The following is an 18,054-nucleotide window of genomic DNA, read 5'->3' on the forward strand; positions in this document are numbered from 1 at the left end:
GGATAATGTGGGAGGTGCCTGAGACCAGGCTGTAGCGCTGGGAGATCTCCTTAGAGATTGTCACAGCCAGCTGGAGCTGTTCTGGGCACCACCCCAAGAAGGAATGGAAGCACCATTCCAGTATGACTGGAATGCGGTAACCATTCAGGCAAAGGATTTCAACTCCAGACAAGCAGGGCAAGGACACTGGGGTTCACAGCAAAAGCCAAGCTGAGGAGGAAAAGAGCTTGGCTGTTCCAGGGCTGTCTGACAATGACCTCAGGGGTGTCATTGAAGCCTGTGCGCCATTCGCACTAAGCACCACCATCGAAACTATTCTGGGAATTGTTTCTATTTCTGTGATGGTTCATATCTTTACCGTGTTTCCCCGAAAATAAGACCTACCTGGACAATCAGCTCTAATGCGTCTTTTGGAGCAAAAATTATTATAAGACCCGGTCTTATTTTACTGTAAGACCAGGCCTTATATAATGTAATATTGGGTCTTATATTAATTTTTGCTCCAAAAGACGCATTATAGCTGACTGTTCGGCTAGGTCTTATTTTTGGGGAAACACGGTATTCACAAAAATCACAATGATAGAGGAGCTGAGGGAACTTGAGTGATTCTCTACAGCTGTGGTTCTGAAAGTCCTTGAACTAAGGGACCGCTGGGAATCTGATGGCTTCTGTGGACCCACTGCCCAGAAAACACTGTGCCTGTGCCTCAACTTCTGCATATGCTTCCCAGGGAGTGCTATGCATGCAGCCACCACCCTCGGTCCTTGTTGGTAGAGCCCACCTCTCCCTAAACAGGCTAAAATACCAGCTATTCCATGTCCAACCATGCAGCTGGGGCACCAGCATGTGTCCCCTGGCCAATGAGATTGGTCTACCAGGAGCAATGGAGAAAAGTGTTTCTTCCTGGTACAACGAGAAGGATGAGAGGGCAAGTCTCTCCTTCTTTCTTGCCTTACGCTGTTGACTCTAGGAGTCCAGCTCCCAACTTGAAGGGAAGGCCAAGAGAAACATCGAGCTGAATTAACCAATCCTCCACTGTCCACTTCTTGACAAGAGATCACACGTGTCCTTATTGTTGGAGCTGTTACTAATTGGGTTTTCCTTTTCTTGTAGCCGAACGATTCCTTGAGGACCATCAAGCCTCTTCTAAGAGGTCAAGGACCCAGCTTAGAAAGCCGGGAATGAGAGTCTGATCTCCTCAGTCTACTGATGTCCCCTGGTCCTCCACCTCCTTCAGTGACTCGTCGTCAGCCTAGAGAGGGAAACGCAGGCTGGAACACAGTTCTCCAAGCCCTAATAGGCTGTCTCTCCACTTTGAGATCATTTGGATGACGGGCAATCTTCCCACATGGAGCAGGGTGATGAGTAAGCAAGATCACGCTGGAAAACACAGGTGATCAACCTGCCCGATTCCAACTTGTGTGGGGACCGTGGACAGTCTCGTACTTGTCTGCGCTTCAGTTTCCACATCTGCCTACTTCCTACCAGGATGTCAGGAACTTCTTGCCGGCACCTGTGGTGAAGTCCTTCCTGATTGGTCCCTCCACAGGATCAAGTGGCAGCCCACCCACCAGAAGTGGTTCAGAGGGTGAAGTGGGGAGCTAAGGGGCTGGCTTTCTTCATTCATGTTGACAAAGGGCAATGAGAGGTTAGAGTACCCAGAATCCTGAGGACCGGCCACCTGCCTGTTATCAGGGAGAGCAAGGAAGGAGCTAGTGTCACCACCTGCTTCTCGTGGCCCTCTATCAACATTGTCTCCTGGCTCGTCCCCAGCACCCCGCTGGCCTTACCGCCTGCTGGCCCTGCAGTGTGGGGTCTTGTTGGTTCCAACAAAATTCTTTAAAAATTATATTTCTGGAATGCCTGTGAAGGGCTAGGCAGACACGTAGATCACAACGCAAAAGCGTTGTTATTGGCTCCAAACCCAAACTGCACACTGGCTTATTCAAAACGAAAAAGCCCAGCCTGGTCCCTGGGTGAGCACCACATGGCTAAAATTAGCCTGGCCATCTGCTGAGACAGCAGCTGGGCTATTCTGAGCCTCAGCAGGCCTGCTTGGAAGTGGGGCTGGGCCTTGGGGGGGGGGGGGGGGCGGGCAACAGTATTGGAGAGTCTGGTCCCTTCCGAGAAGGCTAAGGATTCTCATCAAGTTAGGGATGACGGAGAATGAGAGGGTGAAACCACACAGCGGGAAGGCCAGTGTCGTGGTCAGGTTTCACAGGGTGAAAAGGCCGAAGGTCACCTGTATGGCCATGGGCTCTTCCTCCCGACTGTCCAACAGCTCCCTAAGCACAGGGTTTTCTTTGTCCTGGTACCTGGTTTCTCCTTTGTTACCTGGAGCTTCCTGTTTGGACTCCTCCCCCAGCAAAACCATTCTCTGGGATTTCAGCAATGGCCGGCAGTAAGGAGCACACATCAAGGTCAGGAACCATGCTAAATACTTTTCGGGGACGAGCACTCATTCTCAGAACTCAGAGGTAAGTACCAGAAGATTTCAGGGATTTATGCGGCTTGATTCATCTTTCTGCAGTCAAAGAGGCTTGGTTGACAGGGCCAGCCAGGTGGGAACCCCAGGTCAAATACCCCGGGAATACAGGGCCTGACTCGGCTTCCCTCAAGCTGAGCCCATCACTGGTTCTCCAGAGGGGTGCAACAGTATCCCTGAGTTCAGAATCCATTACACTATGCAGTGAGGAATTTGGGGTTCAAAGGTAATCTACATATTTATAGACACTCCATAACAGGAGTCCAGGTTTATGTTTATCGCCATTCTAACCCATCATCACAAACCCTAGACTCGGGCCCAGGTTAGGCCACGGTGTCTATGACCCGCTAACTGGTTGCTTCAGTCTTGTTTCCACAGATGGTCACAAAACCATAGGCGTTACCGTAACTGCCTTCTTCACCTCCACCCCGTATTTCTCCTGTGCTTAGAACTTGAGCGGCTGTGGTTCTTCACCGGTGAAACACTCCGAGCCTCCCTTCCTGAGGGTCTGAATCCTCACCAGTCCTGGCGTGGCCGCGGATCCCCACTAACCTCTGCTGTGGGTGCGGCGCTCCTGAGACTCCGCTGGTCGCCGACTTCGTCCTCCTCGCCTCCCTGGCAGCGCTCCAAGCTCCCCCTCGGTAACGTCCCTCCGGCTGGTACAGTAACCACCTCCTCTGCTTGTGGGGGACAGAGTGGCCTTTAAGGAAGGTAGTGGCCTCATCTTCCGATGCAGTGGAACCGTTGTCCCCTAGGGGAAACGTCTCTCCCTCAGGGCCTCAGACCCCCAAACCAGCAGAGCTCAGGGATGGGCAGCAAAGGTTCTGAGTGGGTATTAGATGTGGTGGGAGCGAAAGGGGCTCCCCCCACACACTGGGGCTCTGGGGAGGGTGACATACCGACACTGATTGAAGGCCTATGCTGGACCCTGTAAGATCAAACGGCATCCCTCCAGGGTATGCACCATTAGCAGCCACTCCACGTTTCAATTAGGTCACATCTGGGTGGTAGGAGGTGTGGCAAAACCAGTTAATTCACAGACAAGAGCCCGCTGCTGACTTCCTTTGCCAGGAAGTGAGTCCTTTGATCAGAAGTAGGGATGTGCAGGCCATGACGGTGGCACTCTGAGGCCCCCTGGCACACAAGGCTGACGTCCAGGGGTCCCCGTTACTAGTCCCCGCACTGCCCACTAGTCCGGTGGGGGGCAGCCTTTTCTGCACAAGGCCAAGTCAAAGAGGAAAGTGTGGACAGGCCACACTTCCTGGTTAACTTTTCCAAATGAGTAATCTCTTCTTATAACCTAGATTAGAAACTAGTAAACAATGAGAAAACGTCCTGCTCTCTTTAAGCCAGAAAAATGGGCAGATAGAGGCTGCTGTCTAATCTTCCAGGCAGTGGTTGGTTAAATGGCAGAAGTGAGGGGGCGCGTGGGGTGCTATCCCTGGGCCAGACCTCACTACACCAGCTATTACCACCAAATGACTCACGATGGGAAAGGCCCGGCCTGAAGAAGTGGTGGGAACACCATTCCTTAACAAAACAAGCCTAATTCCAAATCTTTTGAGTTCAAACAGAATTTAAACAAACGGCAACGACAGCACTTTGGGAAACCTGAAATCCTTAAGGTACCTGGTTACATCGGTGTGTAATAAAACCAGCCCAATGGGGAAGACACGCCATTTCTGATATTCAGATCTCAGCAGTGAGAAGACACGGTTTCTGGAGGGCGAGACAATGCATCTCGCAGGCTTTCGGTGTGACTACCGGACACATAGATCACGCACTACACAGGCACCAGGGGCCAGGCTGCCGCTGGACTCCATTCGGGGGCCTGTCTAAAAGCAGTGTTCTGAGGTGCACCCCAAGGGGAAGTTCCAGACAAATCTCTGCGGCAGCTTTGCAGAATGCTCTGGGATGTTGAAGGAGCTGCTTTCCACCTCCGAAAGAGGACCACACCACAAGCGCAGCAAGCGAACTGCCAGTGCGAAATCCATCGGTTAGCACTGGAGGGACGTGTGGTGCCTCTCTGTGGAGCGCATAAAACCAGGTGCGTGGCCACCATGAAGAACACTGTGGTCTGAAATGTGAGCCGGGCTCTTGTGTCCAAGGGCACTTCCAGGCACACAGAGGCGGGAGGGAGGCAGCTCACAGGACGCGGAGGGCAGCACCTCTTCTCACCTCTTCTCGTGCAGCACACGGTTTCTGTGCTAAGTGGTTTTTAAATTTTAAAATTAACGGCACGCATTTCAGCAGCACCCTGACGGAGGACTTGAATTTTCTCAAAGTGAAGAAAACTGAACCATGACTACTGAAACGTGATAGGGTAGCATCTGTCTTTTAGAAGGAAAATATGGAGTCAGAAATGTGAACTTGTCTTTAAGACACAAATCAGTTTTGATTACAGGGAACCCATTAAGCAATCACTCCAACCTACAAATACTTGCTTTCATCAGGTACTGTGAGGGTAATTGCCTTTTTTTGTGGCGATAAAAAAGGGCAAAGAACACAGAATATTCAGGATCCCGAGAGCCATACTGAATGAATGGCTGATCAGGAGAGGAGTCTCAGCTTAGAGCTACGGATTCTCATCAAGGACACTGAAAGACGCGGCCTCCACTGTAATCAAGTTGATCTGCTGCGTTTCTTTACCTGAAATCTAACCCTTCACTTGGGTTTGTATGGCCCTCAGTTTACTAACAGCATGAAGTCACAAAGAGCTCTAGAAGGACAGAGCCACAGTTCAGAAATTGCACCTGTTGCTATAATCACTTAAGTGTAGCTCAAGTCGGAGGGAACCTACGCGTTTTCTTCTTTCCGGTCTTGAATGATGCCTGTCCCTTGTCTCCTCACCAAACAACTCAAGGGAACTTTTGGGTTTGAGACCACAGCTCACTTTGCTGCCTTCTCTTGCCTGTGACCCTACCTTCTGGTCCACACTTTCTTATCTCCTTCTATAAAAGGCCAGAAATGCCCTAAGACACCACCCGGCTTTCAGGCATCCTTCTCAAAAACACAGTAGTGCTACGAGCCAACGTGCTGTGTGTGAACTACTAGTGTTGAACAGAATATGCTGCCACGAGTTTCACACCACAGGGTGTGTGAAAAGCTGAAGTGGAGTGCCTTCCTATGTTTGGTGTTTGGTTTCCTGCCCCTCAGATGGGGCAATGCCCTGTTTATGGCCTGGCACATTCTGGGGTTTCATAGATATGTGCACAACCAACCCCCTGTAGTCTCTGTGGACCCTGCACCATGAACATGAACCAGATCTGTAATCAGAATGAGACCAAGCACACAGTACACAAATACAGAAGCCATATTAACTGAGAATTACTATTAGCTCTTAGGTACATCAGCGATATAGTTTTAATTTGGAAGACAAAATTGCTCATAGGGAAGTTGAGAATTTCAAATGCAACTTTTAATTTACTATACTACATATTCTGAGTTTCCACATTCAAGTCTCTCTGAAAAGATAAGCGCCTTTTGTTAAGTATGAGGAATTTTTCATGTGCCTCCTCTTTCTGGTTTCCCCATACCCCTCACCAAAAAAACAAAAGAAAAAAAAGCTAAAAGGGTGACAAAGGCAAAATGAAAAAGAAAATCTAAATAGTATGAAATTAGTCTTTATTTTCACCTTAAAATAAATGCTTAACATTTTTCCAAAACCAACACTAAAGATGAACACTTAGAAATAAGGGTAGAAGATTATTTTTTCCTTCCCTGGGGAAACCAGTAAGGCAGAAGTTCTAACATGGCTTGGTTCTTTTCATAGGACTAGTCTAAACAAAACAAAACAAAAACAAACCAATCTCTTCCCAACATTTCTTCTACTGTCAGTTGTATAATACCTACCAGGGTTAGGGCTGGCAGGAAAAAAAAATCCCGGAATAACCCCCACCCCCAAATCAATAAAAACAGGATTTGAAAAGTTGGGAAAACTTGTTTAACGTGTGACTAAGTGTTCAAATCTTTCTAGAGAGTCAGTGAAGGTACTATCCCTCGGCAACCCAGCTGAGGTCTCTCTGCCTGGTCAGTCAGTGAAAAGCACACCAGGCAGATTCATACCAGTCACTGGACCACGCCTCAGCCATGCCTCAGTTCACCACAGGGACGTCTTGAAGTTGAATTTCAGCTTCAGCAGATACTTCAGATTTACCTGAGCAGTATCGTAGACAATGTACCTGGAAGGGAAGTGTGTTAAGGAGCCAATGGTTTCGTGACCGAGTGCGCGGGCCACCCCCAAGCGGGCTTCTACAGGTGGGGCGTCCGCTCTCTCACCCAGTAAAGGGAAACACTCTGTGAGTCCCAGTACCGGACAGGCTCTCTCACCAGTCCGCCCCAGGTCACTGGCTGCACAGAAGTGACTCTACAGCCCCAGAACGTCCCCCCAGCTCACATTTGTGAAAGGATACTCGTTATACAGCAGACAAGTGTCGTTTATACCAGAAGAAATCCCAGTCCCGAGAGGAACCTCTACACCATCCAGAGTAACACTAGCTGAAGGGTCAGGGGTGGTTTTGCCCAAACCTGCAAAACAGAAGGCATGAGTGAGATGAGCTGTGAGAACAGATGTTGAAAATGTACCGGGGTGATGAGATCCACTTATGTTAGGTCTGTGTGTTCATTTGAAAGACGTATGAGTTCCACAGTCTACCCTTCTTCCCGATATAAAACTAGGCTGTAAATCAAATAAATTCCCAGGGCACCAGCCTGAACTGATTTTAATAAGAACAGTAGACCCCCACCCCAGGATCGCATTTCTGCTGGGTGGACTTTCAAAGCGGGCTCCAGCTCATCAGGTGCTATGGGCTCCAGCAATGCAAGCTGCTCCGGGTGCCACTGGGTCCCGAGAGGTCCCTCAGTGCTAGAGCTGAGAGTCAGATTAAAAGCCAATGCCAATGCACCTGGTTACTGGTGCCCAAACCAAGACTCTCCCACGACATTTGTGACACTAGCTGCAGCCAGAGATAAAGTGGTTTTTAAATAGATCTCCTGCACGGTTGCAAAGCTGGCTGCAGAAATACAGCCTTTTGGGGACAGAGAGGACCCCCTACCCCCTGTGCTATCCAGGGTGTCTCGGGCTGTGGCAGCAGCTCTGGCACGCGTTACCTTTGACACTGTGCTTGCCCTTGGGTAACTTGCTGATGTGTGAGGCGTGCTTCAGTTCATACCTATTCAAGAGAGGACAGTCTCAGAAGGGCCTCCAGGGACACAGGGCTCTCAAGCCAACAGCCCGATTCTCGTAACAAGGTCAAGTGAGAGGACGAGCCCATTGTCACTGCTGGGAGTTCCCTCCCATTCTGGCTGCAGACACTGAAGGTGAGGTTCTTTCTGCACAGAGCGTGTCAACGATCGCTGCTCTGGGGCCGCTTTCAAGGAAAGGTCCTGTTTAAGAGCTGTGGCTGGCTGCTCTGGAAGTTTCTGTCTGGTCCATGACCCCTGGACCCCAGGTCTATTACCAACCCCGCATTTTGGGTTGCAGTTGATAGGACCAACGTGGACCCAATCAAAGCTGACCAATCAGATTTTCTCTGTGGGGTACTTGGAACTAGGATTGAGACTCTGGTTCGATATGAGTTGGTCTCAAACGGACAATGTAAACATCAGCAAGGGAGGGGGGCTGTCCTTTATGCAGGTCAACCTCTCTGCCTCCCAGTCCCCACAAACAATGGGCTGCAAGGCCCTATCCTTGGGTTTGGTGAGGTGGTCCTGTGTCTTCCTTGTTCACTTAACTTGAACTGGTTTCTGCTACCCACCACCTAACTGATGAGTCCTGTAATTGTGGAGGGGAATTTCCGGGGTCCCTTCCCAGCCAAGGAGAGTCCTCCTTCCTGCAGCTTACCCTTTCCATCCCCACCAAATGCCACCAGCCCCGAAGCCAGGCGCACTCACATGTTCCCGAGGGCAACTTCTCCCAACAGGATTAAGCCTATTGGGTCTCCCTGAGATGTGTGGCAGTAGTTGGCACTCTTGGAAACCATGTCAGCGAAATAGATCCCTTTACCAAACATGTAGCCTGTCTGGAGGGTTGGAAAAGGGACAGTTGGAAACCTTCTAACAGGAAGTTAGTAGCAGCACCTGCTTACTGAGGGCCGACAGTGAGCCAGGCACCAAGCTAAGTGCTGCAACAGCCACTTCCAATTCTCACAACACCCCTGGCAGGGCCACCGAGGCCTGAGCTCCCAGCCAGGCTGTTCAGATTTCAAGTCTGCTGGGTACCCAGGGGCCACGAGAAGTACTTAATCTCTCTGGACCCCCCTTTCTCCTTTACTGAACTGGGGAAAAGACCCTTATGGGGCTGCTGTGAAAATTAAATGAATTCACAAACGTTACTTAAACTAGTTCCTGGCACATGTAAACACCCAATAAATGTGGGCTATTATTTTTATTCCCTTTTGTAAATGAAACACGAGCTTCAGAGAGGTTAGATCACTTGCCGAGTCGTGTGCTAGCCGATCATGAAACCTCTTCCTTCCCACTTTTTACAATTGTAACATTAGAAGCTTGGGAGACCACCTCTAAGTTCCTGTCCCCTGGTCACTTCTGGAGTCAAGCAGGCGACGTAACAACCCGTCGTGTCTGGACAGGGTTTTCCTCATTTATGACCGTATTTTCCTGAGGGAGACGCGAGCTCACCCGGCTGGGAAGTGGCAGAGGCAGGTGGGGACTCAGCGCGGCCCGTGGCCCACCTATTCTATTCTTTGCCTATCAACACCCCAATGAGCATTCACGGAACCGTCCAGTCATTTTACTTATTTTGTTCCGGAAACTATGCTCGATACATGTGCAGCCACACCACCTGCACCACCGACGGTTTGGGTCAGGAGAACGAGGGTGACACCACCAGCTGGGGGCCTGGAGAGAAATATGCGGCAGCGGCCACCTGTCGGCCAGAGCTGAGCCCAAACCTCCGACTTTAAACAAGGCCCCTCATTCACTGCGGCACACGTCTTTCTCACCTAAGTGTCTCAAGCTGGTAATGCAGCCAAGTGCAGAGGCAGGTACCGCCCACCCTGCACACCCCAGGCCAGGCACCTACCACAGGTGCTTCAGGTGGGGCAATCCGGAGACCCTGGGACAGGATTCCAGCAAAGTTGGTGGTCCTGGAGCCATGCCACAGCAACCTTCGGTTATGCAGCTGCTTGAACGGCTTGTAGCGCTGGCTCTCCCCTTCACGCTCTATCTTAAAGATCTGGTCGGAGTATTGAGTCAAGGAGAGATGAAAGAAGCCACTTGTTATTCTAGTTAAGACACAGGAGAACTGAACACTTGTCCCCAGAGCTAGGAAACTTAAAAGATGTACGAGCATGTGAGGTGTTTCAATCAGGGATGGAGCAACCTGACTACTCAAGGGCCCATCTAGCAAAGACTAGCGTCTAAAATGAATACTCCGTGCAGCAAATGCACCCCTGAGGCACTCCGTTTGGGATCTCTGATAATATTTTCTGATTGTAAAACCAGGTTTTAGGGTAGGAAATTTCCTTTAAAACAGAATAAAAAGCTACCCCCCACATCATGAAACTACTCATTTTTCTGCTCAACAAAGAAATGACTCAATTCCACGGGCTATTTCAAGCAAAGTAAATTGGTCGTTTCTACCCAGGTTGGAGGAATGGCAGGAAGAGCCGGCAGGACATAAGGGGACAGAGGGAGACGAGACTCTTACCTCGATGACTTTCAAGTCATATGCATTGTGTGTAGACGCATGAGTATTCTTAACATATTTCCTGATGATCTCAGCTTCCTCGGAATCTCTGTCCACCACCTAGGAGAAGGGTATCTGGGCATTAGAGCAAGGAAGACCCCAGAAGAGCCACACAGAGGTGGGAAGAACAGGCACAGGCTCAGCTGACGCACAGATCACACCACGGCCCTCGTAGAAGCTTTGGTGGGATCAAGAGCCTTGGTCCCACACCCCATAGCTGGGGAGATCTTAGGCCAGCAGTCCTACTTTCCTGGATATCAGGAAAGCTAGAAATCTGGGGCTCACTATGAATGGGGAGCCTCCAGAACAAGGAGCTGGCTTCCAGGTAAAAGTTCAATGGAGTTAGAACAGGTGGGCCAGGAGACGCCCCACAGCCAAGATTTGCAATCAAAAGCGACCTGTAGGTGTTTTGAGGGTGGGGAATGAAGGCTCCATCTCAAGTGGCTCAGCGCATCTGCCCTCTGTCTGTCAACTGTTAATGTAATTAAACAAGCATGAGTGTGTCACGGGAAAGGCTGTGTGTGCTCTGATATTTTCATCCTCTTACCCAACGTTCAGAAAATCCAGGAATTCTGCTCTCCCTCATAGCGTCTTAATTAAAAGGCTTCAGAATGGTAAATGGAGAGAATAACAACCTCTTCACAAAGAACCAGTCCCACAACATTCCTATCTCAGCTGCCCTAGGGGCAAAACAAGTGACAAAATGTCTTCCTCTGCTGGGACCCTCAGAGCTATGCTTCTTCCTGAGTAAGGAGCAAGGGCTCTTTTTAGTGATGTCACCACCATCCTAGGCTGGCCAGGCCCTAGTGGACCTGAGCCCTGTAACCCGGCAGGGACGGACACAGTGGCCCAACGGTGAGGCACATGTGCGATGAGACCAAGCTCAAGGCCAAGGCAAGCTGAGCCGGGGTAGAAATTCCTTCTCCGTTTGGCTTAAGCTGGGTGATTTCTGCCTGAGTCTCCAACATACTCGAGTTGAAGGATTGTGTGCCAACACGGCCACTTCAATGGGAGAATACACATTCAGGCATTGTATTTTTATTAAAGCTGCCATCATGCATTTCCACTTCCGAAATGGGATACCAGGAACGACCTTCTAGGGTTCATATCAAAACAGTCTCTGAAAACAGAGACTAAGGAAAAGGACCTTTCTGTAATGCCCCTCAAAAACCAGTTGTCTACACCAAACCGAGGCCCTGGCTTGGAAGTCCCCTCGCAAACCAGATGCTTCTTTACAGGTGAAAGGCTCTGTGGTTCTCAAAGGACCCCCAGCAGCAAGGTCTGGGACTTGACAGAAAGGCCATTTTGGGCCCCAGCAGTCTGTCTCGGGAAGCTCTCCAGGAGGCCCTGGCACACACTCGAGTCTGGGGCCCCCGCTCGTGGGGTACGTGGTTAGGCTGCTCAGATAGGGCGGCCGTTACCTTGATGTCAGTTCTGAGCTTCTCATAGTTGACATCAATGGGGTCCTTGGTGCTGTCATCAGACCCACCCCTGAGCAGACTGTAGGCCACCTCGATGTCCAGCAGGTTGTCCAGCATCTCCACCTTGGCCTGAGGAACAAAGACAAACCTTGAGTTAAGTACCAAGGTGAGGAGAAAAGACTCACCATCTTGGCGCAGAAAACCTCCATGTAGATGACGGCCCAAACGGCCAGTGAAGGGGGGCACCTCCCAGCTGACTGGGGCCAGCCCATCACCCACTGTTCAGAGCGAGCACGCCTGAGGACTTCTTGGATGCTAGGAGGACTCGCTCCCTGGGGCAGGGGAAAGGTGGAAGCCACGGGGCTGTGGCTAAGACCCCTCTTTCCTATCGCACACACTAGTGATAGGTGGGGACCTATCGCTGGCTCCCCTGTAAGGCAGGCAGGGAAACCGGGGAGGAAAACACTGCGAGGAGAGGCACTTTTCCCCAGACTGATGTGGTAGGAGCAAGGGAGGAAAATCCATCTGTTCTGCCGGTGGTCTGTCTCCACCAACGTGGGTAGAAACCCTTCAAAACGAGGGCACGGAGGGGGCCCTCCCAGCACTGGTCCTGGCCCTCAGGGACCACGACGCGGAGGGGGCAGTCACAGGGGGCAACAGCCCGACTGGCACCCGAGCCCTGCACACCCAGGCTCCCTCCTGGGTCCGCGTGCTACCTGCACACTGTCCGTGTTGTTCAGGAGCGGAGGCTTCTTCATCCCAAAGTCGTGGGGGATCAGGGTGTAGAAGCGATTTGAGAGATCCAGGATCTGGGACTCACTGCTGCCCTGAGACACCGCCTTTAGGGGAGGGGACAGAGGGAACACAGGCTGAGGCAGCGACTCGGAGCCCCCAGCACTTGGCCGGGCTTTCTCCTCTAGAAGGTGGGTGCTGCAGCAGAGTCCCAAGGGAGCCACGTGTGTGCACGAGCTGGGAAATGCAGGTGAATTTCCAAGAAGACCACCTTCCTGTTGGTGTCATGTCACCCTGCGGTGGCGGGATCCCAACCCTCAAACTGAAGGGCTCAGCACACAATCAGCTTCCCATATACAATTTCATTTGTACCAAGAGGTGTGTAGTTACAAAGATACAAAACCCCCGCCACTATGCATAATGTTATTTGTAGCATCTAGATGGCGGGCTCGTGGGAATTGCTGTAAAATTCTTCCAACTTTTTGTATGTTTGAAAAATTTTCATAATAACATGTTAAAAGGGAAACAAACCCATCGCTATGATATTCAGCTCGGCCCCGTTCATCCACTGAACTCCATCTTTAAGGCAGGGAACTCTCTTATTGCACGTGGAGGTCCAGGTGGCCAGACACTCCCCTTCCTGCCACAATGCCAATCAGTGCTCCATATGCAAAAGATGCTCAACAAATGCAGAGATGGAGGAGTTGGGCCACAAGATACTGCACACTTTGCAGGTATCCCAGGTGACCAAGGATGGTTGAGGGACAGTGAGTTGGCACACCGCGGCCCGACGCCCCAAGTCTGCTGTTCACTGGGACACTGGCTTCTCCAAATCATAAAACTTCTGTCTGCCGCAGTCTGCTCTGTGCAATGGGTGAGGCCACTGTCCCAGCCCTTCCACGTGGGGATTCTGGAACAGCAAAGAGCTTGGGCTGAGGAAAGCCCTTCACGCCTCAGCCAGCAGGTAATGTGAAAAGAGGTCACTGCTGGGACCAGCTCTCAGTGGATTAACTGCTACATTTCAGGGCCTCTTCTCCAGCATCAATTAGAATGTCCACTTTCCCGGCCCCGCTTCAGTTTCCTTTGTGCTTTTCTTCTTTCACAAGCCACGCCTGCACCCTGTCACCAAGTACAAGAAGAACCCTCCAGGGCAAAGCTTGAAGGCTCCGGGGATGGGGGGACCTTGGCAGTAAGCAGATGTTGAATGAATATGAATGGAAGGCAGACATTACTTAGCTTTCTATTTGATGACTTCCTAGTAACTGCAAAGATAATTTCAGCCTCACTCTTAAGGAACACAAAATAAAATCAGAGCATTTTTATGAGGAGGTAGGAGAACCAAATTCCTTACCAAGTTTATAGGGAGTTTATTACATATCTGAGCATTGAAAACGATGCTAATTCATTAGTTTTGTGACCATCTTTTCGCAAGAGGCTTGTCTCCTTCACTTGTCATACTTGTTGAACTGAAAAAACTCTAAATCATGAATTGTGGTTCAGCGTGTCTACTGCATTAACCTTCAGTAAATGCACTGCCACACCCCCGCGATGAGAGGTCGGCTCGGGGCTCACCAGGCGGCAGCTGGGACAGAGCAGGGTCAGCCCCTCGCTTACCTGCTGGACCTCACTGAGGATGGAGTACGCGGCCTGGATCTGCCTTTTGCTCAGCTTCCCCAAGGGCATCTTCTGGAGGTCAATCTGAGGAGACAGGGGGTTTCCCCTTTGAAGGCCGGACACTGTGCAGTGTGACGACAGGAGAGCTGGACCGAGGACCCCCTTGGCATGCTGGGCCCCTGACGGGAGCAGTCAGAAAGCTGCCTGGTCTTCCTGGGGAGATGCAGTGACCCAACTCCACAGACTTTGCAGCCTCGCCCCCACCCACTGCAGGGGCCGAGTCTGTGAGAGAAGATTCTCGATCACTTCATACATGGCAGGGATAAGCCAACCAGGGACCTCCCACACCTGCCTTCTGAGTGAAATAGCACTGCACTTCTGGAAGAAGACACAGCATAATCCCCACCTAATTCCAAAGTGAGAATGGGGTTGAACTCAGGTGGCCTTTTCTGGGGTCTCAGCCAAGGCAGTTCCCAGATGGAAAACAAGAACCATGAAGTAGTGAAATTTTTCTTTAAAAGAACACGCTCCTGAACATACATATTTATACCAGGTTAATAACGACCCTTTCAAATCAGTCACTCCAAAAGGGTAAACATTTGTTCCAGTAGTACTGCTACCGCTTACAACACCTTGGGAACTACCATCAAGAGAGGTGATAAGCTGGAGTGGAAAAAAGATGAGATTTGTGACAAGGAGGCCTGGTCATCACTTACACTGGTGCATCCACTTTTCAGCCGTGGGTTCCCATCTATAAAACGAGGCCACCTTTCTCAAAACGCACGAGGCCCTTCGTGCGTGACCCTGCCTGTACTGCTCGCTTGGCCCCCTCACCTGTCCGTGTACCAGCGGACCCCAAGCTCTGTAGCCTGAGATACTCTCTCCAGGGCTATTCCCAATGGACCGTTCTGGGCTCCGGGCCCGAGACTACACCTTACCCATCTTTGTATCCCCAGCACCTGCAGCGCCTGGAACAAAGATGGAGCTGAACAGGCATTTGAGAAATGGGACCACCCTGGTGATTAAATAAGCTGGAAAGTACTCATAGTTCAACAGGCACCACCAATCAGGGCTCAGCAGAAACGGCATCTGGTAACAACAACAAGCTGTGGCACGCACACATCTGTTTCCTCAGTACTGTCCATCCTGAGAGGAGATCTGTTTTCTGGGAGGAGTTACACAGTTGGAGCTAACGCTGGGGAAGAAAGGATAATCTATTTCGAATCAAGAACAAGGCAGGATAAAAGAGAACAGAGACTGTGAGTATGAATTATACATTGGCTCTGAAAGCAATTCTAAAGCAGGCACTCCAAAATCTGTTTTGACCGAACGTGACCAGAGTGAGAGCTGGCACTCTGCAGGGAGCACTATTCCTGTTCCCTAGGCTATGGGCTATGTCATTTGGCCTTTACTTTAAAAAGACCGGGTCTCTCTAACCTGTACCCTCAAAATGCACACACATGCCCCAAGAGCAAGAGCGCTGAACCAACACGAGCCGCCCCCTCTCCCGGAAGACAAACTCTAGGTACAGACAGCCCTCCTGACTGGGGACCAGGGCAGCAGACCCACAGAAGCTTAGTTTAGGGAGGAAGTGAGAAGTGGGAGAGATACCTGGGAGTCCGGAAGCCACACTGCATCAAAGGGAAGCCCCCAGGGCCATTGCCCAGGGTCTGGACACAGCAACCCCCCTCCCCTTGGCACCACAAGGCTAGCTCTCGGTTCAGGATTCACCTCATCACAGGGAGCGCCAGGTTCCCTGCGGGGCATAAAGCTCCTGGGGTTACCATAGTTACTAGCCACCTGCCCCCCATCCCCACGTGGACGCCGTTAGCCTGGAAGCAGGCATCCCACTTCCCACAGGCTGCCTTCCAGCCTGTCTCAGCAGCACAGCCCCGATCCTTTCCTCCCATGAAACTAGTTACTTGTCTGAGTAAAAAAAAAATGACATCAAAATGTCATTTCACAGAAACAGACTTGGGTCTGGTAAGAGCTGAGAACTAAAAGCCATAGAAAAACCAGAGTATAAGAAACTGGAAATGACACGTGGGACACTTCTTTTAAAACATGAACAAAATGGAACCCTCCTCTCCAGCACATCTCTCCCTCTTCCTCCTGTGCCCACATTCTTGGTGAGCCCATCCATAAGTTGTTCAAACTAGTCAGATCATCCCAAGAGAAGCCAGATTCATATCTGTTTGAACAAGAAGACGCACAAGCCCAGGCCATTTTCAAAAGGGATGTCACTCAACATGGCCCTGTACCAACAGCTGGGCACCAGGCTGAGCTCCAGATGGAGACATGGGGATGAGGAGGAAGAGGCTGCCAGGGATTTATACCACGCAGGCTTGTCCCGGTGCCCCCCCACCCCAAGGCTGGCCGGTAGCTTCCTGGAAGAACCTAGGAAGCAGCAGGGAGGAAGAAAGCCCTCAGAGAGGGTGGAATGGCCACGCTCCCTGCACGACTCTTGCCCTTTCCCGGTCCCTGCTGGTCAGAGCAGCCTGAAGCTCCTGGCAGCGGGGCTGGGGAAAAAGGGAGGGTGCGTCCACCCACCGGACACCAGCAGCCTGGACCACGTCTGCTCTGAAGGCCCTTGGTCAGCAGTCAAGAGCCCGATGCCAGGGGCTGCAAGAACAGGGCCCTTCTGCACTCATCGTCCACGGGAAGAGGGGAGACAGCCGCAGCCGCAGCCCCTGCCATTCTGCCCTGGGCAAGACGAGCGGCACGAGCCCCACCACCGTCACCCCACCCCACCCAGCCCTGTGCCCAACGTCTTCTTAAAAACAGCTGGCATGAAGTTCACGTGATGAAGCAAGTGTCAGACGTTCTCTGCACTTCTGTCAGTGCTGTTTGCAGCTGTTCTTAACGGAAGTGGGTTACGTCCTAGACTTCCCAGGACAACTCTGGCTGGCCCGTTCGGCGGGGCCACAAAAGCAGCATGCGTACCGACCCTATCATAGCAACAGAGGGAAAAGTGCAAGGAGGACTGGGCGCCCAGGAGCCCGCGCTCCACCACACGCCCTACACTTCACAGCAAGCACCCCAGGCCCCAGCACGCCTGCATCTGCCTCAGGCTGCCGAACACGTGGACACGCCGACACCCGGCAAGAGCAGCCGCCGAGCTGGACCCCAGCTCAGCGCGCCCACCGCCAACCCCAGCGAGTGCCCACACAGAGAACAATCAAGTGCAATGACCTCATACTCCACCATGGCTTTCTTCATGCTTTCCACATCAAAGATCATCTTGATGAGGTTCTGCACCGGCTTGGGGAGCCTGGACTTGGTGCCAGGGTTTACCGTCAGCTTCTTGACCGCCTCTTCATCCTGTAGGGAAAGACAGTCAGTCGGACACCCAACTAAGCAACCCAAAGTGATCGTGGGGTTTGGGCTGCAGATAAAGGACAGAGGATGGAGTGCCACCAGCACAAAGGCTGAGATCAATGCACAAACCATGGGCGGCGGCCGCCAGAGGAGCATGTGAGTTTGCAGAGGGCTCACACACTTCCTGTGCCCCTAAGACTCTTACTCCAGCCGCCACCGCACACCCAGCTCCAGCTGACCTCCAGCCATCACAATCCCTTAGGCCCTCCCTTCCTACCCATCGCCCCCCACCCTGGGGTTGTGGGTGCCCTCCTGGGAATCTGCCCAGTGACTATTCGTGCCCACATGGGAAGTGCTAGGCAGCTATGAGGGCAAACCTTGGACCGAGGGTACCCTGGACAAATTCTGTCCCCTTCTCTTGCACTGCCTCACCCCAGGGCCAAGCTGATGAACGACTAAGTTCATGTAGCCTTCTCGACAATCCCAAAGGATCAGGCACCTGACAGCATTAAAGCGCAGCCCAGCATTAACCATCCGTCTGCTTCTGAACACCCCCGACCTCAGCCGCACTCCCTGGGATTGTAAATCCTAATAAACTAATAGCACAAGACTCGACCCCTGCTATGTGGACAACAGCCAGGCTAAGTCAAGACTGCACTGGTCTGGAAATGCCTTAACTCTTGCCACCTTTGAACCCCACGAGGGCAGGGACTGTGCTCTATCACAGTGTCCTTTGCAACCAGTAGTGTTTGGTGTTTGCTTCTGGTGAAGGTAACTGG

General features: G+C 51.5%; 1 protein-coding gene across 2 annotated transcripts in view; it reads right to left on the bottom strand.

The window, feature by feature from the left end:
- Positions 1-6,088: 6,088 nt before the first annotated feature.
- Positions 6,089-18,054, bottom strand: part of PARP1 (poly(ADP-ribose) polymerase 1) — a 42,914-nt gene continuing 30,948 nt past the window's right edge. For both annotated transcript variants that reach the window (XM_033099669.1, XM_033099670.1), the window contains exons 14-23: positions 17,150-17,278; positions 13,958-14,041; positions 12,328-12,450; positions 11,612-11,740; positions 10,152-10,250; positions 9,525-9,677; positions 8,378-8,505; positions 7,595-7,656; positions 6,898-7,012; positions 6,089-6,666 (exon numbers count right to left, since the gene is read on the bottom strand). In XM_033099669.1, coding sequence (XP_032955560.1) covers positions 6,585-6,666; positions 6,898-7,012; positions 7,595-7,656; positions 8,378-8,505; positions 9,525-9,677; positions 10,152-10,250; positions 11,612-11,740; positions 12,328-12,450; positions 13,958-14,041; positions 17,150-17,278 — 1,104 coding nt within the window. In that variant the 3' untranslated portion in view covers positions 6,089-6,584. The remainder of the gene's footprint in view (positions 6,667-6,897; positions 7,013-7,594; positions 7,657-8,377; positions 8,506-9,524; positions 9,678-10,151; positions 10,251-11,611; positions 11,741-12,327; positions 12,451-13,957; positions 14,042-17,149; positions 17,279-18,054) is intronic.

Source organism: Rhinolophus ferrumequinum, chromosome 27 (genome assembly GCF_004115265.2).
Source record: "Rhinolophus ferrumequinum isolate MPI-CBG mRhiFer1 chromosome 27, mRhiFer1_v1.p, whole genome shotgun sequence".
Taxonomy (NCBI): domain Eukaryota; kingdom Metazoa; phylum Chordata; class Mammalia; order Chiroptera; family Rhinolophidae; genus Rhinolophus; species Rhinolophus ferrumequinum.